The 25251-nt window shown below is 43.1% G+C and overlaps 1 protein-coding gene across 1 annotated transcript; it reads left to right on the top strand.

The window, feature by feature from the left end:
• The first annotated feature begins 1215 nt into the window (after positions 1-1215).
• On the top strand, positions 1216-23121 carry LOC102295924 (constitutive coactivator of PPAR-gamma-like protein 1 homolog). Its single transcript, XM_005938568.3, has 17 exons — positions 1216-2080; positions 3251-3497; positions 3582-3664; positions 5581-5709; positions 7079-7169; positions 7912-8000; positions 8083-8333; positions 9386-9473; positions 9566-9787; positions 9923-10094; positions 13068-13317; positions 13447-13561; positions 14155-14364; positions 17585-17783; positions 17896-18034; positions 18435-18531; positions 21606-23121. The coding sequence occupies exons 1-17, from the start codon at positions 1607-1609 to the stop codon at positions 21915-21917; spliced, it is 3168 nt and encodes a 1055-aa protein (XP_005938630.1). The 5' UTR covers positions 1216-1606; the 3' UTR covers positions 21918-23121.
• Positions 23122-25251: the final 2130 nt, after the last annotated feature.

The following is a 25251-nucleotide window of genomic DNA, read 5'->3' as shown; positions in this document are numbered from 1 at the left end:
CTGCTTCTTTTAAACCTTTGCTGTAACACCTGTGCATTCTAGAAAGATAAGGAGAAATTCGGGGTTAACTGTTAAGTTAAACCAAGTAGTTCACAAGGCTTCGTAAAACAATGCCATTAAACCCTGTTGTATCATTCATTAACACATTTGTTAATGCATTGTTATAACCAGCTGGTGAGAGGGTGGTGGACTTGTCGATAATGAGCTCTGAATCAAATCAAATCACTTTTCTACGTAGCACTTTTAATTCTTATTCCTACTTTTATTTTTTCATGTCTATTTAAGTGCTATTTATGACACTATTTAAGTGCTATTTATGACACTATGTTTGCACTGAAGCACCGCAGCAATTTCCTAATGTTGTAAACCTGCTCAACATTTGGCAATAAACCCCTTTCTGATTCTGATTTTTATTGTCACATCACATGTGCAGGTACATTGGTACAGCACATGCGAGTGAAATTCTTGTGTGCGAGCTTCACAATGTCGAAATAGCTGTCATTTTTAGATCGGTTGTTACTTCTAACACGTTTCCATGTAGCAGATAGAAAACTACCAAACTGCTATTAAGAACACTATTTTTTGCACATTGTACAGACTCAACTTTGCACCTTCGATCGCCAACTCCACAAATCAGGAAGGAACGCTTTTACACCCAAAGAGTCAAACTTGCCAAGATAGTTCACATCCAACCTTTGCCAGACAGTTCTCAAGGCTAGCTTCTGGGACAGAAGTACTTACTTCTGCAGTAGGTTAAAACCTACTTCAGCAGTAGGTTTTAAAAATGTGAAATTTTGATTCCCAATCTCACTGCTTCTAGCTTTTATACTAAAAAAAAGAAAATAATAGCCACACTCATCTACAAACTGGAGCGGTAACCTTAACATAACATCTATCTCTACGCTAAAGTCACAAGATAATGAAACAGACAAACTGCAGTCTGGAGCAACAGCCACAGAGTCATGAAATAAAACAGCCATCAATATATTTGGATTGATATCGCATCTTTTTTCTTTTTTTTTTAAATAAAACAGAACTACCTTCCACATCCATATTTTTCACTTCGTGACCAAATCTGATCACAAAACTACAGAGCTAACGGTAGTCATGTTTCATATACAGTCTCTGTATAAAAGGTCTTTAATTTTCTGATTTTATTTTATTTTTTAATTCAGGCAAACAATAACAACAACAACAACAAACAAACAGCGAAGCACCGACAGTGTACTCTCTTGCTTCTCACGTGGGCCTCTCGAGCCTACGTGCCTGTGCGTCATATCGTCACGTGCTTTCCCTCTCGCTCTCCTCCGGTACAGACTAAGGATCGCGGTCATGGCTTCGTGAAGCGACACATGGCATCTTGAAGCCATGAACCAAATTAATAAACACAACAAACAACAACAACTCACCGGAAAGCGGACACATTTAAATAGCAGGCGTGTTTGATTTCATTTGTAATTACAGCAACTCCGGTAATATCTCCAGCTAGCAGTCAGTCACACTGGGGGAGAGGCGCACTGCAACCTCCCCCGGTTTATTTTCCTATGATAGCCAGCTTTCTTTACCGTCACTTTTAAGTTTCCGTCTTTTCTAAGAGAAGCTCGACATGGGTGTGCAAGGTTTCCTGGAGTATATTGAGAAGCACTGTCCCAGCGCTGTGGTGCCGGTGGACCTCCAGAGGTTGGCCCGGGGGAGTTTGGTTGGAGGTGGCCGGCAGAAACCCCCTCAGAGTCCGCTTAGGTTGCTGGTGGACGCCGAGAACTGCCTCCATCGACTCTACGGGGGCTTCTACACCGACTGGGTCTGCGGGGGCCAGTGGAACCACATGCTGGGCTACTTGGCCGCCCTCTCCCAGGCCTGCTTCAACGGGAACATTGAGCTCCTGGTGTGCTTCAATGGCGCCCTGGAGAAAGGCCGTCTTCACGAGTGGGTCAAGCGGCAGGTGAACGAGAGGCAGACCGCTCAGCAGATCATCAGCCACGTCCAGAATAAAGGCACCCCACCGCCCAAAGTCTGGTTCCTGCCTCCCGTGTGTATGGCCCACTGCATCCGACTTGCTCTCCTCAAGTTCCGCGTCGGGGTGAGTGGAAACTCGGCCCGGCAGTGTCTGCCTGTTGAGCTGTGGACACAGCCCGAGTTAGCCTGCTAGCTGCCCACCTTGTCACCACAGCATCCTGACCCACGATACGATGCTGTTCCCACACTTAGACAAGTTCTAACCTGCTGTGCGAGGGTGGGCAACTGCGGTGGTTGACTAGTATCCAACAGGTTGCTGGTCTGAGTCAGATGCTGGCCCCCCTCTGTCAGCGATCACTGTCTGTCCTCCCATCTGACAGAAGTAAACAGAGTGGGGGAAAAAAGATGTCCAGACAGGTTTGGCATAAACGAACAAGTCCCTGTTTCACTGGAAGAACGTAACTTCATGGCTGAGGTTTAAATGATCTCAAAACAAACAAACTACTAACTGTAAAGATACTTTCTGCTCAGTTAATAAAACGATGAGCTGATGAGATAAAGTAGAAAGTTCTGACAGCGTCTCTGCCTCCACCTCAGCTGTGAGTCCCATCACACAGCTGCTCGATTTGTTGGAATCTGGTAAATTAATGCAGTACGCCACAACTTCACACTTACATTTAAGACTTGTAGTGTGTGTTCTTTTTAAGACACACACCAAAAATAAAGCCCTAATTTTACCTGAGGCACAGACCTGCAGGTCATTGAGGTCAGAAACATGTTCTGTGGCTCTTCAGAGCAATGATAGTGATGTGTTGACAATATGGCTGAACTGTTTATATATTTGTACTAATCCTAATAAAGATGGCATACACAGGATCTTTCTTTTAGTAGCCTGTTCAAGCGTGACCACAAAGCAGGCAGCAAAGTGAACGTGAAAGTGTTGTGGTTACAGTGATTCTGCTGTAACAGTGAATACAGACAGAAGACTCCAGTCCTACTGGTACACGTTTATTACAAGGCTGTAACATGACAAAAAGTAATCAAGTTGTGTTTCGTATTGTAATTTTCGGTCTGCCCACAGGATGATAACAGTGAAATAATAAAAACTGAACTCCAGTGTGAAAACTTATACGGGACTTATGAACAAGGCTCACTCACCAACAGCTCACACGAGTGTGCTCCTCGACTGTAGTTTTCTTCCTGTGCGTATTCTTCGAGTGCTTTAGCACACTGGTGTCTGTAAGGAGGTTTGTTTTGAGGCGTTAGCTCAATTCCTGTCTGTGGCTCTCCTCAGGTTGTCCAGAGTGTGGAAGACCACCACCTGGAAGTGATAGCCTTATGCAGGAAGAGTGGCTTCCATGGTCTGGTGGCTTACGACTCGGATTACGCCCTGAGCAATATCCCATACTACTTCAACGCCCACATCCTCAAACTGAGCCGCAACGGCAAAAACCTCACCACCAGCCAGTACCTGATGCACGAAGTGGCACGGCAGCTCGATCTCAGCCCCAATCGTTTTGTCATTTTTGCATCGCTTTTAGGTTAGTGTTGTAGTTTGAGCAAGTAATGTTAGTGGAAGTATTTGTCCCGGTGAGGCTGACGGATACACGTTTTCTTTTTAACAGGGAATCACTTACTGCCTGATGAAGACTTGGCTGCCTTTCACTGGAGCTTACTTGGTCCAGAGCATCCCTTAGCATCTTTGAAGGTAAGGACTTTCTCTGAGAGCTGCGAGAGCTGTCGGCCTTGTGCTTAAATATTATGGTTACTGGTCATTTGTTTGCTCGTGCAGTGCACATCCTTGACTGATGGGAAGGAAAAGTGCGCATGTTTTGCATTCAAACATATGGTAGCAAGCGCCAGCGAGGCCTAGACTGAAGTAGCTACCAGCAACAGCGCAGGATCTCATTGATTGACATATGACCTGGTAGAAAATAGAGGCGTTACCTAGGCAACTGGACCCTGGAATGTCTGCAGGTGACCAGCTGTCAGCTTCAGAGCGATTCAAGATGAGTGAAGTGTTTCCTGTATGGGCGTTGCTCAGCACACAGACAACCATTCATCCTCCTAGTCACACCTGTGACCAAATTTTAATCACCAGTTATTAGTTCGTCTTACTGGTACTCGTGTCTATGTGACATCACCCATTTGAGCACACCCCCACTTCAGACCAGTAGATGTGTTTGCATGGACTCGTGTCCTGGTTATGATAAAGTTTTTGAAGTATGTAGTTGTTTCGTTAGCACATGTAAACATAATCAGAGTATTTAAAAACTTTAATCGTTCTTTTTTGGTTTTATTAAACCTGGATTTGGTAACGGGACTCCAGGTCCAGCCTCCGTCCCTGTAAGTCGGCTTTAATTTGAGCGTTTGGCTCTCAGATTATTGCACATACACTGACCTTTATGTTTAACGGTAAATTAACTAAAACTTCTACTACAAGTCTCATTAACCCAGTCATACACGCATTCATACATATCTAGCACTTACACTCACACCAGAGGCAATTCTGGGTTCACTGTCTTGCCCAAGTGATCAACCCGCTCTGTCACCTGAGCCACAGCCACTCGCCTTGTTTAACATCACTGCTGTCATAAGGAAAAGCACACTTAGGCTCCCTTTTATGATGCTATCCTGGTATCAGTACCAGCAAGTTTCAGCAGCTGCCCTCAGGTAATAGTTATAGGTACATCTACCTATTTGTTTGTGTTTCTCAACATATCACACCTGCCTAAACTAACATCACACAGTTACCAGGATACTAGTATTTATTATGTACACAGGACACGTAGAACCCAAACATCTGTTTTCCGTGTAAACAGCGTTTCGCGTATATGACCTCGGATAAACCTCATAATCTGCATACCCGGGTCCAGAGCATTCACATTCAAAACAGGCATGTGCTTAATGGGTTTCATATCTGTTCTGTCACAAAGCTTGTTGTATTGATTCTGATGGTGTCTGTATGACCGTCCAGATCCCACAGAGTGTTTCAGAGCCATGTTTTGCAGGATTGGAGATCTTCAGTCCATGCACAGTTTGACACGGACAAAACCTCTTTGCTCAAAATAGCAGTCTTCTCTTTCATGTAGTGATGAAGCTGTCAAAATGCTCTCAAGTTGACAGCACAAGACTCAGATTCTGTTTGTGGTGCTGCGGATGGGCGAGTTCACTTGGATGTGTGTGGATGTGCACATGATAAAAGATAACATGCAAAGTTCTTTGTTTGCCGCATAAATGTAAGCAGCCTCACTTTCATTAATTCCAGCTTAAGTGAGTTCATTGTCGTGGCACCAGAGAGTCTAATGAACAAAGTTCACTTGACACTGTTACAGTGGAATGATTCACAACACGAAGCACAATCTAAGCTTTTTGTGCACGAGTGTTACAGTAGTCGACATTTCAGTTTGATGTGGACATACTGCAGACACATCCGAACATGTTCACAAACCAGCAGACACCCCTGAGCCTGAATCCTTCTCAGATACACTTTACTTACAGAGGAAGAAGACACTTTTACTTTTGACTTAAATCATTTGTGCTTATTGATTCGTAACCTTCCCTCTTATGCAGTGAAGGGTTATATAAGCTTTGGCTGCGTTCAGGACAATCTGTCTTTCACAGGTGCGTGCCCATCAGCTCGTGCTTCCTCCCTGTGATGTTGTAATCAAGGCCGTGGCCGACTATGTCCGCAGCATCCCCGACATCACTGACCTGGAGACCATTGGCAAGGACATCTTCAAGAATTCACAGGTATGAACTTTCCAAAAGCCCTTTGAACAAAGTTTGAATGTTTTGCTCCACCCTGTCATCCCCTCTACCCTTGGTAATGCAAACAGTGAGATATTTACAGATTCAAATGATTTAGCTTCACAGTAAGTGGTTGGACCAGCTAAAACAGTATGCTTGACACTGCATTTGCCTTATTTTCGCCTCAGAGCTATAGTTCTGTTACTCACCTTTTCTGAAAATCTTGTGAATGCAATAACGCAGGATTTTGACATTCCTACCGTAGGTGTATCTGCTTGGAAGCTGAAGGGTAGCAGTGGCAATTTCATATGTTTAAAATCCGTCCTCATGTAGTTCGCCCTTCTTCATACACAGCCAGTGCTCGGGGGGGGGGAAAGAAATGATATAGATGAGATAAATGAGCAGTTCTCCCAGTGCAGTCACATTAACCTCGAACCGCCAGGCAGAAATATCATTCTTCTGTTTTCTACCAATTGATGATGGATCAGTGAAACTGCTCCACAAACACTAATTTGAAAGCATGTGGGACTGAACCTGTGTTCATCAAGTTTTGCTTATATGTGGTTATGAAACACGACACTCTAGTGAAACAGATTCGATTTATTGTGAAGCTCCAAATGACGACATTTAATCCCATCAGTGAGCTAAAAATCCCTCTGATTTTCAGGCAGTCACAGTCGATCCTGATCATCCTTTAATAAATCCAGTTCACATCATGTTGAAGTGATTCTTTGTGACTTTGAATTGACTGAGCAAGAAAAAACAGCCGTGAATGGGTCATGGAGCTAGAGCCAGCTAAAGTGATTTGACAGTTTTCAGATGTAGTCCTGTTGATTAAAGATGCAGAACGTCCGTGCTCTAAATAAAATCAGCTGATCTGCCAGATGTGCAGGTAGACTGCATGCGCGTGCCTCCTTTAGCATACACTACACCACAAACAATAGAAAGCTTTGGGAAAATTGATTATGAAACAGGTTCTGACAGGTGGTCTCTCTTCATTATGGCTTCAGTTTGGTATTAAATCTAGTTGTATGGCCAGTTTCTGTCCTTTACTCCTTTATTTTGGTGACACCAACACATAAGGGATCAGAGTGAGCTCTGAGCTGTGGCGATGAATATGTAGTCGCAGAGGATCCAGCGGGATGCTCAGAAAATGGGAAGATGATGAAGTGGTCTAAACACATTATTGAGCGTGCAGTGATTGATTCCATTTGAGTTACCTAAGCTATGTATATTATTTTTACTGCATGTTTTAGTAGAACGTGGTCAAAATCAGGATAAGAGGAATAAAGAATTTGCTTGTTTGAAAGTGAATTTGGAGATTTTTTTATTTTAGACAGAAATACTCTGTTCTCTCATTTTTTTCTTTTAGTCTTGCACTGATGACAAAATCTTCCGCTTCAAGAAGGCAGTGGAGTACTACTCAGTGGCCAACCAGCCCCAACATTTACCTCTACAGTTGGGTGGGTTTTCGCCTCATCTCACCATAAACTGAAAACTCTGGAGTTCGGGTCAGCAGCACTGATCCGTCGAGACGCGGCGCTGAGACTCAACACTTTAATATATCATTCATGACATTAACGTGCAGAGTTTCTGCTTTAACTTGAGTTTACATCAAAATCGTCTCGGAGATGATACTTTTTTTAAAGTTTCCATTAAACTACTTTTGGGTTCTGTCTGTTCGGAGACTCGCTGCTGTGTGGGGGATGTACAGTAGATAACGTTGAAAAGTATAAACTGTAAATGTTATTTATGGGGAGTTTAACACAAAGAGTTCAAAGTTTAGAGGTTAAAAAACATAAAACTAAACTGAGTTGATTGGACATGTCACTGCTGACCGAAGCAGCAGGTCAAACGCACTGAACAAATATAAAGGAGTGTTTTCCATCTTTTTATACAGTCTGTTACTCATATTCAGATACACGTATCAAAACTCACTGGACTAAATTTGATCATTTTAACAGTGAAAGAGCTTCTCAGAATAAGACGGCCTGCAGTCCACCTGCTCAGGTGCATTTTCTTTGGCTCTGTGTTCGGTTCTATTTGAAGCTCTTCAAATGCAGTACTGCTCCTACACGGTTCTTTGCCACTTAGTAACCACTAACAAATTTCAGTGTGAATGTGATGAAGCACAGAAAATATCTGCGTTTGTAAGTGTAGAAGTTACTTTTCATATGAACTAGAGGTTTTGTGTTTGTTTCACAGTTAGACCGAAACACACGGGGGTGCCAGCCGCAGTGCCATCTCCTGAACTACTCGCCATTCCACAGGCGCCGCAGCCTGACAAACACGGGGTAAGAAATCCAGCCAGTACCACGGCAACGTGCTCCAGCTGCCTCAGCTTTCCTGATGCTTCTGTCTCTCCCCTGCCTTCAGGTCCAGCACTCGCACACAGACGCTGTGGTGGAGGGCAGCCAGTCTGTGGACTCGGTTGAGAAAGCTCTCCCAGAGCAAAAGAGCTTCAGCAGCATTTCTCCTGAAGGGAGGCACACTCCCCTCTATGAGAGATCCTCTCCCATTAACCCCAGGCAAGCCGGCAGCCCCAATCACATAGAGGCTCCTTTCTTCAATGCCTCCTCCACGTCGTCTTCCTTAGAGAACGATGAGAGCTCTGGCACAACTGCCAAGTGAGTAGAGCTCAGCATGTCCTCACTGATGGTGTGCCGATTCATCAGCGGCTACACTGACTGTTTGAGATCAGCAGCAGTGGGAGAGGACAAAGGTGAAGGTAGCTGTAAGGTAGTTTGTGCTTTATTCAGTCAGGACCAATGGACCTGGCCTAGAAATACAGTAAATTTGCTTTTGGCAGCTTTTGGCTCTTTTATGTGAATATGTAGAAATTCAGTAGAACAGCAGCGTGAGCCCAGCATAGAAAGAGCATGCATCGGTGACAGCTATCACATTAAGACAGACACCAGCAGCAGCCAGGGTAGAGTTGGTTTGCAGCTTTTGAAGAACCTGCTCTACCAGTCTGGGTGTCATCTGGATCCGCAAATGGGCTTAGGGTTAGAAGGTCAGGGATACAGTTGGGGTTAGAGTGACCTCATGTTTGGGTTTTGTGACCTTTATAGATGGAAGCAAAAGATTCCACAGCAGAATAATCCACAGAGCGGTGGATGGTCTCGGCTGGCTCGCTCTTTCTTCCTATAAACAATCCTGCTGCCATCAGAGAAACACAACACGATTGAAGTATTATTCATCAGCCCAGAGCAGATTGTTCGGTCGCTCAGTCCTGTTCTGACATCGATGTGTCGATTGTGGGTTCTTTTGCCAGTGGACTCTGGGCACTCTGTCGGGTCTGTGGTTAAATAGCCACAAACTGCAGTAAACAGACACATTTCAAGTTTTTGACACAGTAGCTTTTTCATGTGATCAGAACACATAAGCCTCCCTTTTGCACATATCACTGAGCCTTTGACTGCCATGACTTTGTCACCAGCTCAGGTTTCCTCCCTGGACTGGTTCCAAGATCAAGAACCGCTACGCTTTGTTGGAAATGATGCGTAGGCAGGTAGTACGTGACAAAGTAAAGGGTCAAAGGTTTCTTAGTATGATGTTGTGCCAAAACGATTCTAGTCATTGTGAATGGCAGTTTATTTGACTTGTGGCTGATTGCTGTAAGAGACAGTAATGCTGAGCACTTGCCTGTAAATGCAACAAACCTGCTTCCCTGTTCTAGTCACGTGAGCAAGCACACTGAAGAATGGCACAAAAATGGACATGCTGCTCACGCTTCCAACACACCAGAGAGAGGTGAAGGGGCGAAAGTGAGTCTAGCTTGACCAGTACTACATATTGGTTGATGGGGAATCTGACAATAGACTTGATTGAACATCCCCACACCCCCTTGTGTCCTCAGACTGACCTGTGTGGGACCTCTGCTGTGAACCTGGGGTCACAGGATGGAGATCTCCAAGGCTCGAATGCACAAATCCCCTCCCTGCTCTCCATGCCCACCAGGAACCATATGGACATTACCATCCCACCTCTCCCTGCCGCGGCCCCCGAGGTCCTGCGGGTTGCCGAGCACAGACACAAGAAGGGCCTGATGTACCCCTACGTCTACCACGTCCTCACTAAGGTCATCTAGACTGCTTTTATCTTTGACGTGTTGTATTTGGCATATACAAACTCTGCATGTTGGTAGAATGTGAAGTGCCTGTGTTGAGCAGCCTTTGTCACTGTCCAGCACTGATCTAACAGTGTGCCTTTACAGGGAGAGATTAAGCTGTCTGTCACCATTGAAGATGAAGCCAACAAAGACCTGCCTTCAGCAGTGCAACTGTTTCGACCTATCCGTCAGTATGTTTACGGAGTGCTCTTCAGCCTGTCAGAGGCCAGAAAGAAGGCTGAGAGACTCGCCATGAGGAAGAACTGCCTCCCTGAGTGTGAGTTATGATCAAACAGCTCCTTTATGTCTGTTTAACACTGTAGTGAAAACTCACGGGCGGGGATTTTGAGATTAAAGCAAGACTGAGAGCAGGGCTCTACACTTCCACTGTTTTTTCTTTCTTAGGGGTACTGGTTTCAAGTTTCAAATAATGAGGCTGGTGTGAAATGTCCCAACAAACATGCCCGTGCGGGCTCACTGGGGCTGTGTGCACAAGGCAAACCCACACAGGCCCCAAGCGGGTGTGCCCACTTGGGGCCACAGCAGCCAGGGCCCTTAGAAAATAGTCACTGGGACCTTGAGAGGTAAAACTGTTGTTGGGCAGACATGGGCCAGTGAGTGTTTTTGTAGACAAACAGTATGGGTTGCACACAGAATTCCTCTTAGGAGCTCAAAAGGAGCAAAACTGCTGTGGGACACACGGGGGAAACGTTTTTTGTTCATCCACAACTATTGAGTGTGGGCATGCGTGGGGTTGTGCTGGTATCAGACAGAGTATTTTGAACTGAACCATGCAAAGCTACTCTAGTATGTGTAGTCCATAAGGAGAGCTCTTTTGTTGCATTAGTTTGTTATCTACAGGTGCATCAGTAGCAACTGTGTCGGACAATTCTTAATTCTGATTTGGATTTTTTTTCTGAGAACTATAACTCATAACAGATTTTCTGACTGTTCAAACCGAGGCTGCTGGCTCTGAGCTCCAAACAACTTCAGACACTTTTACTTGGTCAGCTTGTTTAGAATATCCAACGTCAGCTGCATGAAAGTGATTCAAGTGTCTTGTTAAGTTTGTTGCTACAAACCATTTTGTGGTAGTTCTCTGTGACAAAGTGGGTGAGCAGCTGTCACACTTTTATAATTTCATTACAAGTTCATTTTCCACACTACAGAGGTCCTTCGTTTATTGTGGGAGTCGTGTTCCAAAAATAACCAGCGACAGGTGAAATCTGCGAAGTAGCCAGCTTTATTTTTTACAATTATTATAGATGTTTTAAGGCTGTAAAACCCGTCACTACACACTTTATACACTTTTCTCAGACAGGCATGAACATTTTCACACTTTTCTCTCTTGTTTAAACTCTCAAAGTTCAAACCTTTGTAGAAGAATCAGTCCAGTATTATAGAATGAAACCAAGGATCAAACCCTGTTTGAGGTCCAGAACATGGGAACAGAGCAGCTGCCAGAGAATTCAACATAAACGAATCAATGGTACGGAAGTAGAGGAAGCAAGAAGAATGAGCTGAGTAAAGTTTGACTTATCCGACTGTTTTGTTTCGCTCAATGCGCCTTATAATCTGAAAATTATGGTAACTTTACCTTCCTTTAGCATGTCCAGAAATCCAACTTTCTGTGCGATGGTTAGCATCTTCCTCTGCCTTCTGGGTGCTACTGCAGCTGCCTTTGACGGTGCAAAACGTTTCGTTGACATTGTTGTGTTTGTTGTGGAGAAAACTTAGAAACATACAGTGCAGCACTTCAGAGTCACACTGCTAGGATCGAAGATTTATGTAAATTTGACAAGCTGAACGCATTCAGTACTGTACAGCCAATCAGGACGCAGAACACAATGCGCCGTAAAAAAAATAAAAAGAATTTTTAAAAATGCAAAATTGCACAAAAGAAAATCCACAAAACAGCGTTACAGCGAGGGACCACTGTCCATCATGTTGTTTTTTCTACCATACATGTGCGTATTTGCTATAGCTTCACATACTAAACTTGGTTTGTTTGTGTTAGCATTATGTTGCAGTTAATATCAAAGCATGTACAAGTCATAATTATAGTATTATATTGTTATAAATATTGTTCATCCATTCTCTTCCAATTATCCACATCAGGGCGCGCGGGGCTGGAGCCTATCCCAGCTGCCACGGGGCGAGAGGCAGGGTAAAGCCTGGACAGGTCGCAGAGCTAACGCAGAGAGACAGACAACCTTTCACACTCACATTCACACCTATGGGAAATTTAGAATCACTACTGAGCCTAACCCCACTAACTGCATGTCTTTGGACTGTGGGAGGAAGCCGGAGAGGAGCCACACAAACACGGGGACAACATACAGACTCCACACAGACAGACCGGCCTTTCTGTGTGGAGTCTGTGAGGCAACAGCGCTGACCACTTGGCATTGTGTTTGTTTGTTCTGAGCCACCATGCAGGTCATTGTTGACATCACTGCGCTAAACCAAGCAGAAGGGTGCTCTACTTGTAGAATTGTTTTCTTTTGTTTCTTTTAATGTGTATTTTTCTTTTATAGGGACCCATTTAGCTGTGTTAATGATCTGTGAGTGTTTAGTGACTGTTATGAGATTTTCATATGTACACGTTAGATTTACAGGCTTGAGCTGTTGGTACCGGCTAGACTAATTAGCTGTGAATTGACGCCCTACATAGAGTCAGTCAGAGGTTGTTTCTGGTGAGCAGATGATGTGTGCTGCTTCTTTGTTGTGTTAGTTTGTTTAATATGGAGGTCTAACTTTCACATGTCACAGAGAACACTGTAAATAAACTCCTCACCTCGGAAAACTCTAAATATTATTTTTACCTGCCTGCCCAGACTAGCTTACATTCTGTATTGTTGACTTGGGTTTACTTTGGTGAGCTTTGTGTCTTCTTCATTCAAAGTTAAGAACTCGATTACAGCCATAGCCACATGCTAACCACATCTGGCTGTGAGTGTGTGCGAGTGACCGCTGTGCATGAAAGGGACCAGCATATAATCAGATTTGAGCGATTGACTCGTCACCGGTCTAGGCCAAGATCGGTGAAAATCACCCGATTCTGGTTTCGGTCCGTTCGACCACTGTTGATACCTGTTATGTCTTTAGGTTTGACTGGAACCTTTGAGTCATGATCAACGTGTAAATAACAGCTATTGAGCCCTAATACTGATATAAAGCTGGCTTTTAAACATCTTTTTTTACATGCTATAAAAGTACGAATCGTTCACTATTTTTTGTCCTCCTGCAGACACACATGTCATGGTTAAAGAGTGGGCTGCCTACAAAGGCAAATCTCCCCACACTCCAGAGCTGGTGGAGGCTCTGTCCTTTAGGGAGTGGACATGTCCCAACCTCAAGAAGCTGTGGTTGGGGAAAGCCGTGGAGGACAAGAACCGCAGGATGAGGGCGTTCCTGGCCTGCATGCGCTCTGACACCCCGGCCATGCTGAACCCCGACAACGTCCCCACGCCCCTCTTAGTGCTGTGTTGTGTGCTCCGGTGAGTAGCCACAGTCTGACAGCTGGAAGCAGTGCGATGCTAAAGTTTAAGGGAGTGAGGATTGATGAGGACGGGCTCGATCGGTTCCCGCTTTCTGTAACACTGTTAATCTTCTGTGTTTTGCTTCAGGTTTATGTTACATTGGCCAGGAGTAAGAATTTTGCGTCGTTACGAACTTGACGCTTTCCTAGCTCAAGCACTTTCTCCTAAACTTTATGAACCTGACCAGCTGCAGGAACTTAAGGTGATTTTATAGTCTTGATTATATGAGGAGCGTCTGAGAACTGCATCCGGGAATATCTCGGCTATAATCTGCTGCTCAGTCAGCCGTTCCCTTGCTTTGTATTCCACCTCTTTCTCTTCTCTGGACACTCCTCATGTTCCTAAAAACAAGCTCTGCAAAACACTGTTTTGTAGAGCTTGTTGTTACTGAAGCTGTAGCTTTGTGTTAAGAGATGTATTTGTAGAGCTTTGCGGGATTTCAGTGACGTGTGTGGATGGTTTATAAATTCAAGAGAAGCTGGATCGATTTGACCCTTTTTAATTGAACCATCCACACGAGCTGTGCGCTTTCCTCTTTGTGGTCTCTGTGTGTAGCTCCCCTCAGCCTGTGTCAGAACATCTGGGTTGTGTGTGTTGGCTTTCTGTCTTGGCTCGATTAGCTTGTCCGTCGCTGTGTTTTAGCAGCTGAGTGTGAATGGGCTGCTTACACCCGCTCTGTGCTTCGCTTTGCAGTTCCCCCGTTTCAATCTGAGTGGTCAGCAGGGCTGTTAGGGGTTGGTAGTTTTTTATTTTCATTTCAGCATTTTAGAAGTTTTTCATATTTTGCTTCCACAGATTGACAACCTGGACCCTAGGGAAGTCCAGCTGGCTGCTCTGTTCATGAGCGGCGTGGACATGGCTCTGTTCGCCAATGACGCATGCGGGCAGCCGATTCCCTGGGAGCACTGCTGCCCGTGGATGTACTTTGATGGCAAGCTGCTTCAGAATAAACTCGTCAGGGCCAGCAGGGAGAAGGCCCAGCTCATCGACCTCTGTGACGGTCAGGTAGATTCAGCCGCACCAGTCTCACGTCAGCAAAATACGCTCCAGTATCAAGGTTGGGATAGGGTTTTCTCATGCTTCTAGTGTATTTGAGCCTGCTGTATTTTCCATTAATATTGTTGTTGTAGCTTAATGAGTGATGCTAACTTTACACTATCAAACCTGTGCTGTAGACATTCAGGGAATCAAACAGTTGAACAAAACAAACCCTAAACTGTGTCCTGTATGGGGTTCAAAACATATATAAACAGAATACCATTTGCCCAAAAATCAACCCTCTGGGCTCTATGGTGGCCATTTGTGGCCACGAACAAGCTGAGAGGGAGTTTTTATGTTTTTGCTCTCCCTGCACAAAAATAACAATGTTGATGTGAATCAATTACATGCCCCAGACTCTACTATTAATAATACAAGAAATTCCAGTAGCAATGCAATTACCGTATAGAAAATTGTGAGATGTGATGTTGTCTTCCAGCTAGTGCAGTGGACAAACAAACTGGTGTTTAAAGGGTTAAAAATGTAAAACGTAATAACTATTTTATATTTATGAAAAAAACTAAAGTTAGTTAAAAGCTTTATGCAGAAAAAATGGCAAAAAAACATAAAAATGATAAAACTTACAGACCTAATCTGTCGGTGGACACTTTTGGCCTCAAACAAACTGAAAGGGTCGTGATTTTGAACAAACCCAGAGGGATAAGTATATGCGTCCCCGAGTGCTGCTATTGGTTATTTACCTTCATGCTCACATTAGAGTTGGGCAATATGTTCTAGTTTTCCAGCTGAGCATCTTCAGTCCAACAACTGACTGTGGTGTGTGTGAAGAGCCATCTTTTCCTATTTGGACCTACTTACATGTAAAAATGATTAAAAGACTTACAGTTATGGTTTGCATTAACTCATCGTGAGCAATTTGGGGCTTTAATGATTTCTTTGAACTGTTCTCTCTCCAGGGTGGAATAATTGCCTAGCTGCTTTAATGACTTTTAAAAAGGTGCACAATTTAGAATTTTCTGTAATCCACACAGGGTCAAAAATATAAAGAAAAGCTCAGATATTTACATTTGCTCACTGTTTTAATAAGAGAGAAGGCCAAGGCCTATTAACTTCTCGTTAGTGATTATGATCGACTACAACAGGTTGTTTCTCTTAGCCAGCATAAATAGGGTTTGTTTGACAGCATTCATTAGATGGAGCAGTACTCAGAACAGTGGGGAAGGCCAAGGAGCTCAGCGAAGAGCTAAAAGGAGAATTGTAGAAAGGTTTCTCAGTGCCAGTTAAAAAAAACAGTCGTATGTAAGTACAAGTTATTTAAAGTTGTCACCATTATGCCAAAGAAGAAGGCCTAAACTGTGATCCTCAGATGAGAGAAAATTGGTTAGGATTTTCAGGAGCAACCCACCAAGGCTCAAGCCTGTCCACGGTGAGTGTTACGTTGCCATGGACTGAGAGGATACAGACCGAGATAGAGTCCCCAGCTTTACATTTAGAAGAGTAAGGATGAGGCTTTCACACCCGAGAACGCTTGGGAAACTGTGTTAACATGGACACGATTGGTTGTTCTAACAGGACACACATCAAACATCATACAGTTCTAGCTTGTTGGTAACAAAAGCACCTGGATAAGGTACAACTTGGTATTGGGTATTTAACTGGATATTATTATGAAGGTCTGTATATATAATCAATTCAAACCTTTGCATTTTAATCATTAAAGATGTGTGCTGTACAGTTGTTCCACCCTGGAAACAGAGCAGTTCAAAAGAATCATTAAAATTGCTGTAACATTCATGCCACGAGTGTATGTAAACGTCTGACCACAACTGGAAATGAAGGAGTGTAAAAAATGGGTACAACCTGCTATTAAACAACGGCAAAGAACAGCTAACAATATTCCAGCATCTTGCCTAGAAAAGCATTCTGCTGTATTTTATTAGCTCTGAAATGTGTCTGAGAAAGGAAGCGTGATTTCCACACTGGTGATGAAGTTCCTTAAACTGACCATAGAGGGCAGGGTCTCTTCAGCAAAGCAGTAGCTACTCAGAAGAGTAGCGATGTATGTAACTACTCAGAATGAGAAACAAAATTGTTTTAAGTGACCTTAAACAGGACACGGTTATCAGTTCCAGGCTGGTCTTAGTTGTGTGGGAAGTTTCTGAAAACTATCTCTAGGTTTTACGGAGAATGGTCCAAAAAAGTTCTCTTGATGGAAAGGCCTTATTTATGTCTGTGGTTAGAGGAGAATGACTAGAAGGCTAAAAGCTAAAGGGAAATGTTTTCAATAAGCACTTGTCACAGACGAGGTCTGCAGGAGAACGCACAAATCTCGAAGCAGATGCACTGCAGAGACAGAGAACCACACTGGTTCACTTCTATCAGCTAACAACAGAAAACTGAGGCTCCAGTTTTCACTGGCTCATAAAAATTGGATGAGAAGATTGAGCAGCTTTTGCCTGGTTTGAGCCTCGATGTCTGTTGTGACATTTTGGATGCTAAAATCAGTATTTGGTGTTAGCAGCATGAAAGCATGGATCCATCCTGCCTGTATTAGCAGTTGAGGCAGCTGGTGGTGGTGTGTGGACATATGTTCAGCATCATTTAAATATCGCGGCCAACCTGAGTATTGTTGCTGACTACGTTCATCCCTTTATGACCATAGTGTACGTATCTTTGATGGCTCCTTCGAGCAGCATAAGCATCAGTGTCACAAAGCTCCTATAATTCCAAACTGGTTTCTTGAACATGATGATGAGTTCACTGCACTCAAACGGCCTCGACAGTCACCACAACACAGCGGCTTTAGAGTGTGGGGGTCGTCTACTGAGTGCCTGAAAATAGGGAACTGACTGAAGATGCCTGAGATTAAAGGTAGTCTGCACACATATCATTAATCTTTAAAACTGCACATTTAGTTTAACGCATTCTTAAAAATTTTAAGGCTGTTCCTGTTGTTTTGTTGAAACTACTGTTGAGCACCTGTTGTCCCAGATCTCATGAAAAGGCCAGTTTCATTTTACCGTGATTTAATCAGACACTGAACATTTTCTTGTGAGACGGCGAGCACTGCAGCTGATCTAATGAAGCTGTTAAAGGGAGGCACTGTGTTTAACTGACAGCAGTGTGATATTGATTTTATAGCTGCTGATTCAAGAGGCTGATCACTGCACAGACAAAAAGAGCTCTCTATGTTAAGCCAGTGCTTGTGTGATATCTCTCTCTTCAGGCTGAGCTGGCGGCCAGGGTGGAAAAGATGCGTCAGAGTATCCTGGAAGGTCTCAACTTTGCTCGGCCACCTCATCTGCCTCCTTTCCCCCCACCGCCACCTCTGCCTCCTCACGGGATGCCTTTCTACCCTCCCACTGGTTATTTCTACAACCCGCCTCCAATGACGCCTCCTGCAGGGAGAGGCAGGGGGGTGCCCGGTGAGTTCTGCTCTTTAAAACATGTAGCCCAGATTAAGGTCATTTCTCACAAGTCTTCAGAAACAAAGTGTGGTCTTAACATTTGATGCCAACTTCTCGCTGTTTCTGTAAGGATTGGAAGCAGTCCAAACACAAGGTGGGAAGCTGGAGATCGCCGGGACTGTGGTGGGTCAGTGGTCTGGTACACGACGCAGCCGAGGAAGAGGAGGCATCCCTCTGCAGGTGGTGTCTGTCGGTGGACCAAACAGAGGGTAACGGCAGAGATATCGAACGTCTCGCTCATATTACTTTGAGAACAGACTTTTCCATCATTTATGTTACACGAGCAAACTAAGAAAACACCACTTTCTTCTTTTTACAACTGCAGAAAATGAGACTGTGTCATTCACATCAGCATATCGTGCCCATAGTGAAGTAATACGGCTCGATGCATGAACTCACACGTTTTTCTAGACTTTTCGGATCTGAACTTTGTGTAAAACGATCAGGTTTCTTTGTAATACACTTTATGACTGGTCCTGATGTATGGTCTAAGCCTTCCTGTCTATAAGCTCATGTAAAAACTACTTGTTTTTCATGTAGAGATTCAAAATGTGGAAAAAACAGCAGATTAAAATGAATCTACAGTGGAAATCTGTCTGCTTCTTGCAGTCGTCCAAGAGGCGTGATTTCTACACCGCTCATAAGGACGTTTGGTCGGGGAGGACGGTACCACGCCCGAACCTTCAAGAGCCAGGGAACGTACCTGGTAAGTCAATCATGATTTCATTTTATTTGGAGGGACTGTGCAGAAAAAAACATTATCTATGAAAGAAACAATAACACTGCTCTGGATTTCTAATTCCATCGATGCAGACAGGATCCCCAGCACAACAGATAAACACTAACTGTTGTGCAGTTAGGTCCATATATATTGGACACTGACACAAGTTTCGTTTTTTTACCTGTTTACTGAAACATGTTCCAGATACGAATAATTCCTAAATTGAAGCTCAGCCTGTAGTTTGCTTTCCCAGGAAGGTACCTCACAAAACTCCCGATGCAGCTGTTGGTTTTTCCACTGTTTAATTACGGTGCAAAACCAGAACACAACCATTGTGTGAGCTTTCAGCATGGGAACATGAGAGGGAACTAAACAGGCTCCCTGCATGTCTCTGGGCTTCCTTTTGCTGCTAATTAACTTCTAAATAACTCTTGAGTCCTTTTGTTTGTTGGCAGGACTTCCAACCCACAAATGCATTTTTCTGTGCCGCACATGATTTTCAATGGAGTCCTGACTTTTGTAACATGTGGGCCTTAATAAGCTCTAAATATCCTCTTCTACTGTATCACACCATTGAAAACACACAAGTTATTTTCATTGTTTCTGTGTTTCTAAATGTTTCCGACATTTTCTGACCTATGAAGGTCATTACAGTGCACAGTGCCTTCTGGGTCTTTGACTGGTTGCATCTAACATCTACTATCATCATTTCTACCAGTATAAAAATGGCTGTATTTGACTGTTATCATCTAAAAGAAACAATGAGACTGATATTTTCTGTCTGATATTTTCTGAGTAAAGAGTAGAAAAATGCTGATATAAAATGACAATCTTCTGAAGACCCACAACTCTGTTTTCAGCACTTCTGGTGTTGAATTTTATGCATGTAGTCCAAGTACTCACAAAACCTGCTGATTTCTTTTAGATATCTTCTCTATCTTATAGTTTGCGTTTTGCTGTTGGTCTCTCTTTTGGCTGCTCCCTTTAGGGGGCGCCATAGCGAATCACCTGCTTCAGCCTGTCCTTATCATTCTGCTCCTGTCACACCACCGCGCTGTATGTCCTCCTTCATTGCATCCATAACTCTTCTCTGAGGTCTGCTTTGTCCAGTACATTCACTGTCCCTGTTCATGTCTAAGCCATCTCAGCCTTGCCTCTAACTTTGTCTCCATGCTGTCTTCAGCTTAGCCTCCTGTGTCTTTGTCAGTGCCACTGTCTCCAAAATCGATCTTCTTCACCTCGCTCGGTCCCTCTATATTTCTCTCTCCAGCCGTGGCAGATGGCTGTTTGTCTGCGGTCTAGTTCTGTTAGAGACCACTTTCTGTTAAAAGTGAGTTCTTCCTCCCCACTAAAGCAGGGCGATATCACCAAAAATATTTATCACGATATACATTTGAAAACTTGCGATGACGATATAACTGACGATATAATTGACACTAGACAAAATACTTTACAACTCCACAACTTTATTAGTGCAAAAAAATAAATCAATGTATTTTCACTTAAACAAGCATCTGTTTTTTATGTGCATTAAAGTTATGTAAAAATTTAAAGTGCAAATTCCTCGCTGACAGTTTAACCAAGTGGAAACTGGCCGACATATCCTCAGCATAACCATGTTTAATATCCACAAAACTTAAAAAGAGGTTATACACACACAATACGGTAATATTATGTTGAAGCACAGTACGTATCACTCCGCGAGGCGCCTGCCTACGATAGCCGTAATGCTCCGACAATCCATCAAGCGGTGTGGGTTCGTAGCTTAGCAAAGTCGTACTGAAACATTTGACAGATTTTCGAGCGCCGTGTACATAAAATCGTTTCGAGGTCAGTAAACACAACCAGAATTCATACATAAGGCACACGGGATTATAAGGGGCTCTGTCGATTTTCAGAAAAATCAAAGGATTGATTTTAAGTGTGCCGTATTTTCCAAACAACATGGTAATAACGACGGCCTGCTAACATGCTCTACCAAAAATACTGCTTTGTTGTGTGTCTGACGGGCGAAAGCTAAACCAGTTCCACACCACTGAAGCTGCAGCATTTTCACAAACCAATTCTGGTTCATCCGTTTCATTTAACAATCCGCTTTCGCTCTTCTCATTCTACGTCGCTGCCATGTGCGTATGTAAACAAAGGCACTGCGCATGCGCGTTTTACTCATATTCTGTCGCGATATTTCATTTTCGTTGCCCAAAATTATACCGGTATTACCGTGAACGGTATGATATGGCCCAGCCCTACTCCCCACCTTTGCCATGTGCGATCATTAGATTGCTGGGGCTCTCTCCCTCTCTTAATATTACATGCTCTTCTTTAGATGACCATTGATGTGAACAGGCACTATATAAATGCAGTATAAACAACAATGGTGAGATTTTTTTTAACCTATCAAACTCAGAAATCTACAGCTTTTTAAAAATATCATATTATAACTGATGACCATCACACCACAGGCTCTACTTGCTTAATCTATTTGAAAGCAGTTTTATAGTGTTTAAACCTTTCTCAATATGGAGATGTTACACGTGGTTAGAGCCATTGGACTGTGCAAAACTTAACAGCTTGCTTCATTTCACAAGTGTCAATGTGCATCATTGACAACACATTAGGCAAAATACAGTAAATAAACAGGGGTGACCTCACTTTTGAAGCAAATTATGTCCCTCAGTTATTTCTATCTATTTAGTCTATAAGAGTCTAAAGATCAAAGAACCAAATGGGTTCTTTGATCTTTTTTCCTAAAAGATTTTAAGTCACTGTAGCCAATCGTGTTCCCTTTCGAGCTTTGCTATATTTTAGGCAAGCTACATGACTGCATGCTGCTGAGCTTTCTCTTCTAGCATAACTAGTTTAAGTAACAGACAGTGTCACCTTTGAGATGGCCATGTGTAATCCATGCATTTTATCCCTACACTTCACCTGTTTAGAGCTTTGCCTTTTGGACATGTTGCATAGGCACCGTGTCCAAATGGCAATAAATAGAAAAAAGTCTGCATTCTCAGGATTTCTTTGAAGAACCCTCACCGTCATTTTTTCTGTCTGTCTACCAGAGCAAGCCTGCTTACAAGCCTGCTCAAACATCTGGAAACAACCTAGTGAAGGACCAAAAGAAGCCCAAGCAGGAGGAAAAGAAACCTGCACAGCACGGTGAGAGCTTAGCCATGGAGAACGGTGTGGAGGACAAGGAGCCAGAGCAGCTGAACGGAGAGAGAGAGGAATGTGGGGCTCTCATCCAACCTGAAAGTGCCTTTAGCAGTGACTCCAAGACGTGCAATACTAATCCTCACTTAAATGCACTAAATGTAGACAGTGGCTGCCATAGAGATGAAGGTCTAGAGGTCACTGTCTCAACAGAAGATTAAACCTATTTTTCTAGAGAGGGTGAAGGATGAAACATGGAGCAAGGTTAGGAACACGAGGAAATATGGAAAGCTTACATTCATTGTACTTTTTTCTTTTCAAACAAAGAAACGAGATGTAATTCGGATCCCTCTCTCTAAACACACGAGATCCCAACACCGGTAACCTGGAGTCACTCACTCCCTTGTCACTTCAAATCAGAAGGTTACTGCTTGAAGACGCTTTAATTTGAAAATATGAGTTCATCTGTGTTTGACCTGCTTCTAGTACTTACCGTGTTGCAGGTATGGATTTTGTGTTGTCATTGTAACCGCTCAGTGAAACAAGTGAGGCATAATCTTGTGCTTCCATCACCACTTTGAGTTGTGTTCATGGTTAAACAGCTCTGTCCCTCACTAGACGTGAGCTCCACGCTGTTTCGCTTATTTAACTGTAAGTAACGCCTCGAGAAACAGCTCGCGAATCACACGCAAACAAAGAAAGCTTGAATTGGGGTTTTGAGCTGTACTCGAAGATGTAGAGCTGTAGTGTTGCCACTTTGATAGAAATCTTCTGCATGGTTCGCAGTCTAACCAGTGTGTAGTTATTATGCATGCTGTCCTTTTTCTTCCATTCTTCCCGGTGCCCAATTACAAATTAATGAAACATCTAATACCAACAAAAGTCCCAAAAAGTAGTTGTTCTAACCTGGAATCTTCTTGTGATATTGACCTCTGTTGCATTAAAAAAAGGTTATTTAGCCACTTTGGAGTAGTGTATTCATGCTATATTGTTCTGTTACTGTTTCCTGTTTTAGTCAAATAAATGAAACTCACCCTTTGTGTAGCTAAAAGGCAGCGTGCTCCACCTTTAAATCAAAACTTTAGCCATTAACCAGTAATCATTAGGGAGATTTCCTTTAGTGTTATTTATACACTTGTAATTCCTCTTCACCAGAATCATCATTTCATGTTTTCACTTAATACTGCCAAAGCTTTTCATCTATCACTAGTGATTGGAGAGATGGTGTAATCTCCTACCCCTGTCCCCCTTGCAAGAGCTAAATGGGTTACCTTCTGTGTAAGTTGATCAGAGTTTCTGCCTAACTCTTGGATTGTAAAAGAATGAACTGCTGATGGGTTTGGTTGAATGTTCGTGGATTTTGGTGTGGTGTACTTGAAGGCAACTTGGCTACAATGCTTAATAAAACTATATTCTTTTAGTACACACTGTTGGTGGTTTATTGATCTCTCTTAACACTGGGACATGTAGTCATAACACTGTGGTGGGCTGCTAAGTTTACACAAATTTTTATTTTTTTATATCCAAGTGACAGTCAAAAGGAAGATTCTGCACCTACACCCATTGCCTGTCTTCCGCGAGGCTAAGCAGATACACTGCAAAAGCTAGCAAGCTACTGGCACAAGAATAGCGGTGCAATATCACACTTTTTACTCCCCCACCTCCCAACATCATAGGAGGGAAGAGAGCTGGGTACCCCAGGGAGAATGGATGATGCCCAGGATGAAGCTGCCTATTGTACTTTACCTTATTATCTATCATACATAAACTGTCCAGGAGTGGATGATCATATTAAGCATGGCCAAAGTTTCAGATAATAAGGTCAGTGTATTTACCATGTGATCCAAAAATGCCCACAATATTAGAGACTGAACAGAGAGCGAGCACCTGGCAACTGTGGGGAGGAAGAACTCCCTTTTAACAGGAAGAAACCTCTGTCAGAACTACACCTGGGGAGGTGCAGCCGTATGCTGTAACTACTTGTTGGGTGAAAGAGAAGAGACCACAAACTGTGGTCCTCTCCCACACAGCTCTGTGTCAAACAAATTGTCATCCGGTCTTTAAGTGATGACCTGATGAACCCTGTTTCCAGGTCCAAACTACTCTGCATGTATTAAGGCTGTTGTGTTTTTAACATGTGTTAATACTTTATATCTTCTTCTATTTAGTCTGAACAAGCCCCTAAAAAAAGTCAGTGATCACTGTCGGCCTCTCTCGGTTTCTATCATCACTATTCATCTGCAGCATGTTTTAAAGCTCAGTTTTTAAAACCTCACGATGTAACTACAGCCCAGCACATGCAGCAGTACATTAATAACTAACCTCGTATTGTGGATGGATTATCTCAGTTGTTCTCCTGACTGAAGTTTGGCCCGTTTACAGCATCCTGCCATGCGATTGCATTTGTCCCTAACCATCGGGAACCCTCACGTTAACAGCTGTAAGAAAAAGGACGTTTTCTTTGGACTCTATGGAAAAACCTTAGTACACATCCCGTGATTTAATAGCTCGTAGAAGCACTTTAGCAAAAACTTGAAGTAATTATTTTCTGTATGCCATTATCAGTCTCTCACATCGTTCTTGAGAAATTTTGCCCCACTCTTCATTACAACCTTGCTTCATTTCATTGACGTTTGATGGCATTCATTTATATACCGCTCTCTTAGGGTGACATCACAGCATTTCAGTTCTTGACTTTGGGTGACTGCAACACCTTGATTCTTTTGTTTTCCAGCCATTCTGTTGCAGATTTGTGCTTGACATCACTGTATTGTTGCATGACTCAGCTTCAACCGAGCTTTAGGTGTTGGACAGATGGGATGGCCTCATATTTGATGCTCAAGCACCTTGGTAAACAGAGGAGTTTATGGTCAGCTCAATGTCTTCAAGGTACCTAGTTCCTGTGGCTGCACAACGAGCTCAAATCATCACCCCTCCCCACCACTGTGCTTTACAGATGGTATGCAGTATTTATGCTGATATGCTGTGTTGGGTTTTTGGGCAAACTTCTTCGCCTTGGTCTTGTCGATCCAAAGGACATTATTTCAGTAATCTTTTGGTTTCTTCAGATGCAACTTTGCAAACCAAAGCCATGTTGCCATGTTTTCTTTAGAGACAAAAGGCTTTCAGACAAGCCATAGTTGTTTGGTCTTTTTCTAAATGTAACATGTTTAACATGCTAACCGTAGGGGGGGGGGTTTGCAGTTTCCCTGAAGATTACATGGTTTGATTGGGGGTGAATTTCTTCTCCTTTCATAGAGGTCAGGCTGCATAGAGGAAACTTTTTTTCACACCACTGTAAAATGGCTTTTTTAATACGTAAAAAGGTGCAGACTGAGATTTGGTGTCATGGACAAAACCTCATGCTGGTTTATAATCAGTCAGCCAGGAAGGGCAGTGGACTTGTGAAGAATGCAACATGTGTCTGACAGGGAATCATCTGTTCTTGCAAGCTTATAGTTCAACTACCTTATTACAAAGTGACATTTGATTTCGATTCTGTTTTGCTGAGATGATGTTGAAATATTTTTATGATTGTGTTATTATTATTATTAT

Source organism: Haplochromis burtoni, unplaced genomic scaffold, assembly GCF_018398535.1.
Source record: "Haplochromis burtoni strain Fernald_Lab_line unplaced genomic scaffold, NCSU_Asbu1 Contig_221, whole genome shotgun sequence".
NCBI classification, from domain to species: Eukaryota; Metazoa; Chordata; class Actinopteri; order Cichliformes; family Cichlidae; genus Haplochromis; species Haplochromis burtoni.
Note: the sequence above shows the minus strand (reverse complement) of the source record. Positions and strands in the feature narration are given on the sequence as shown.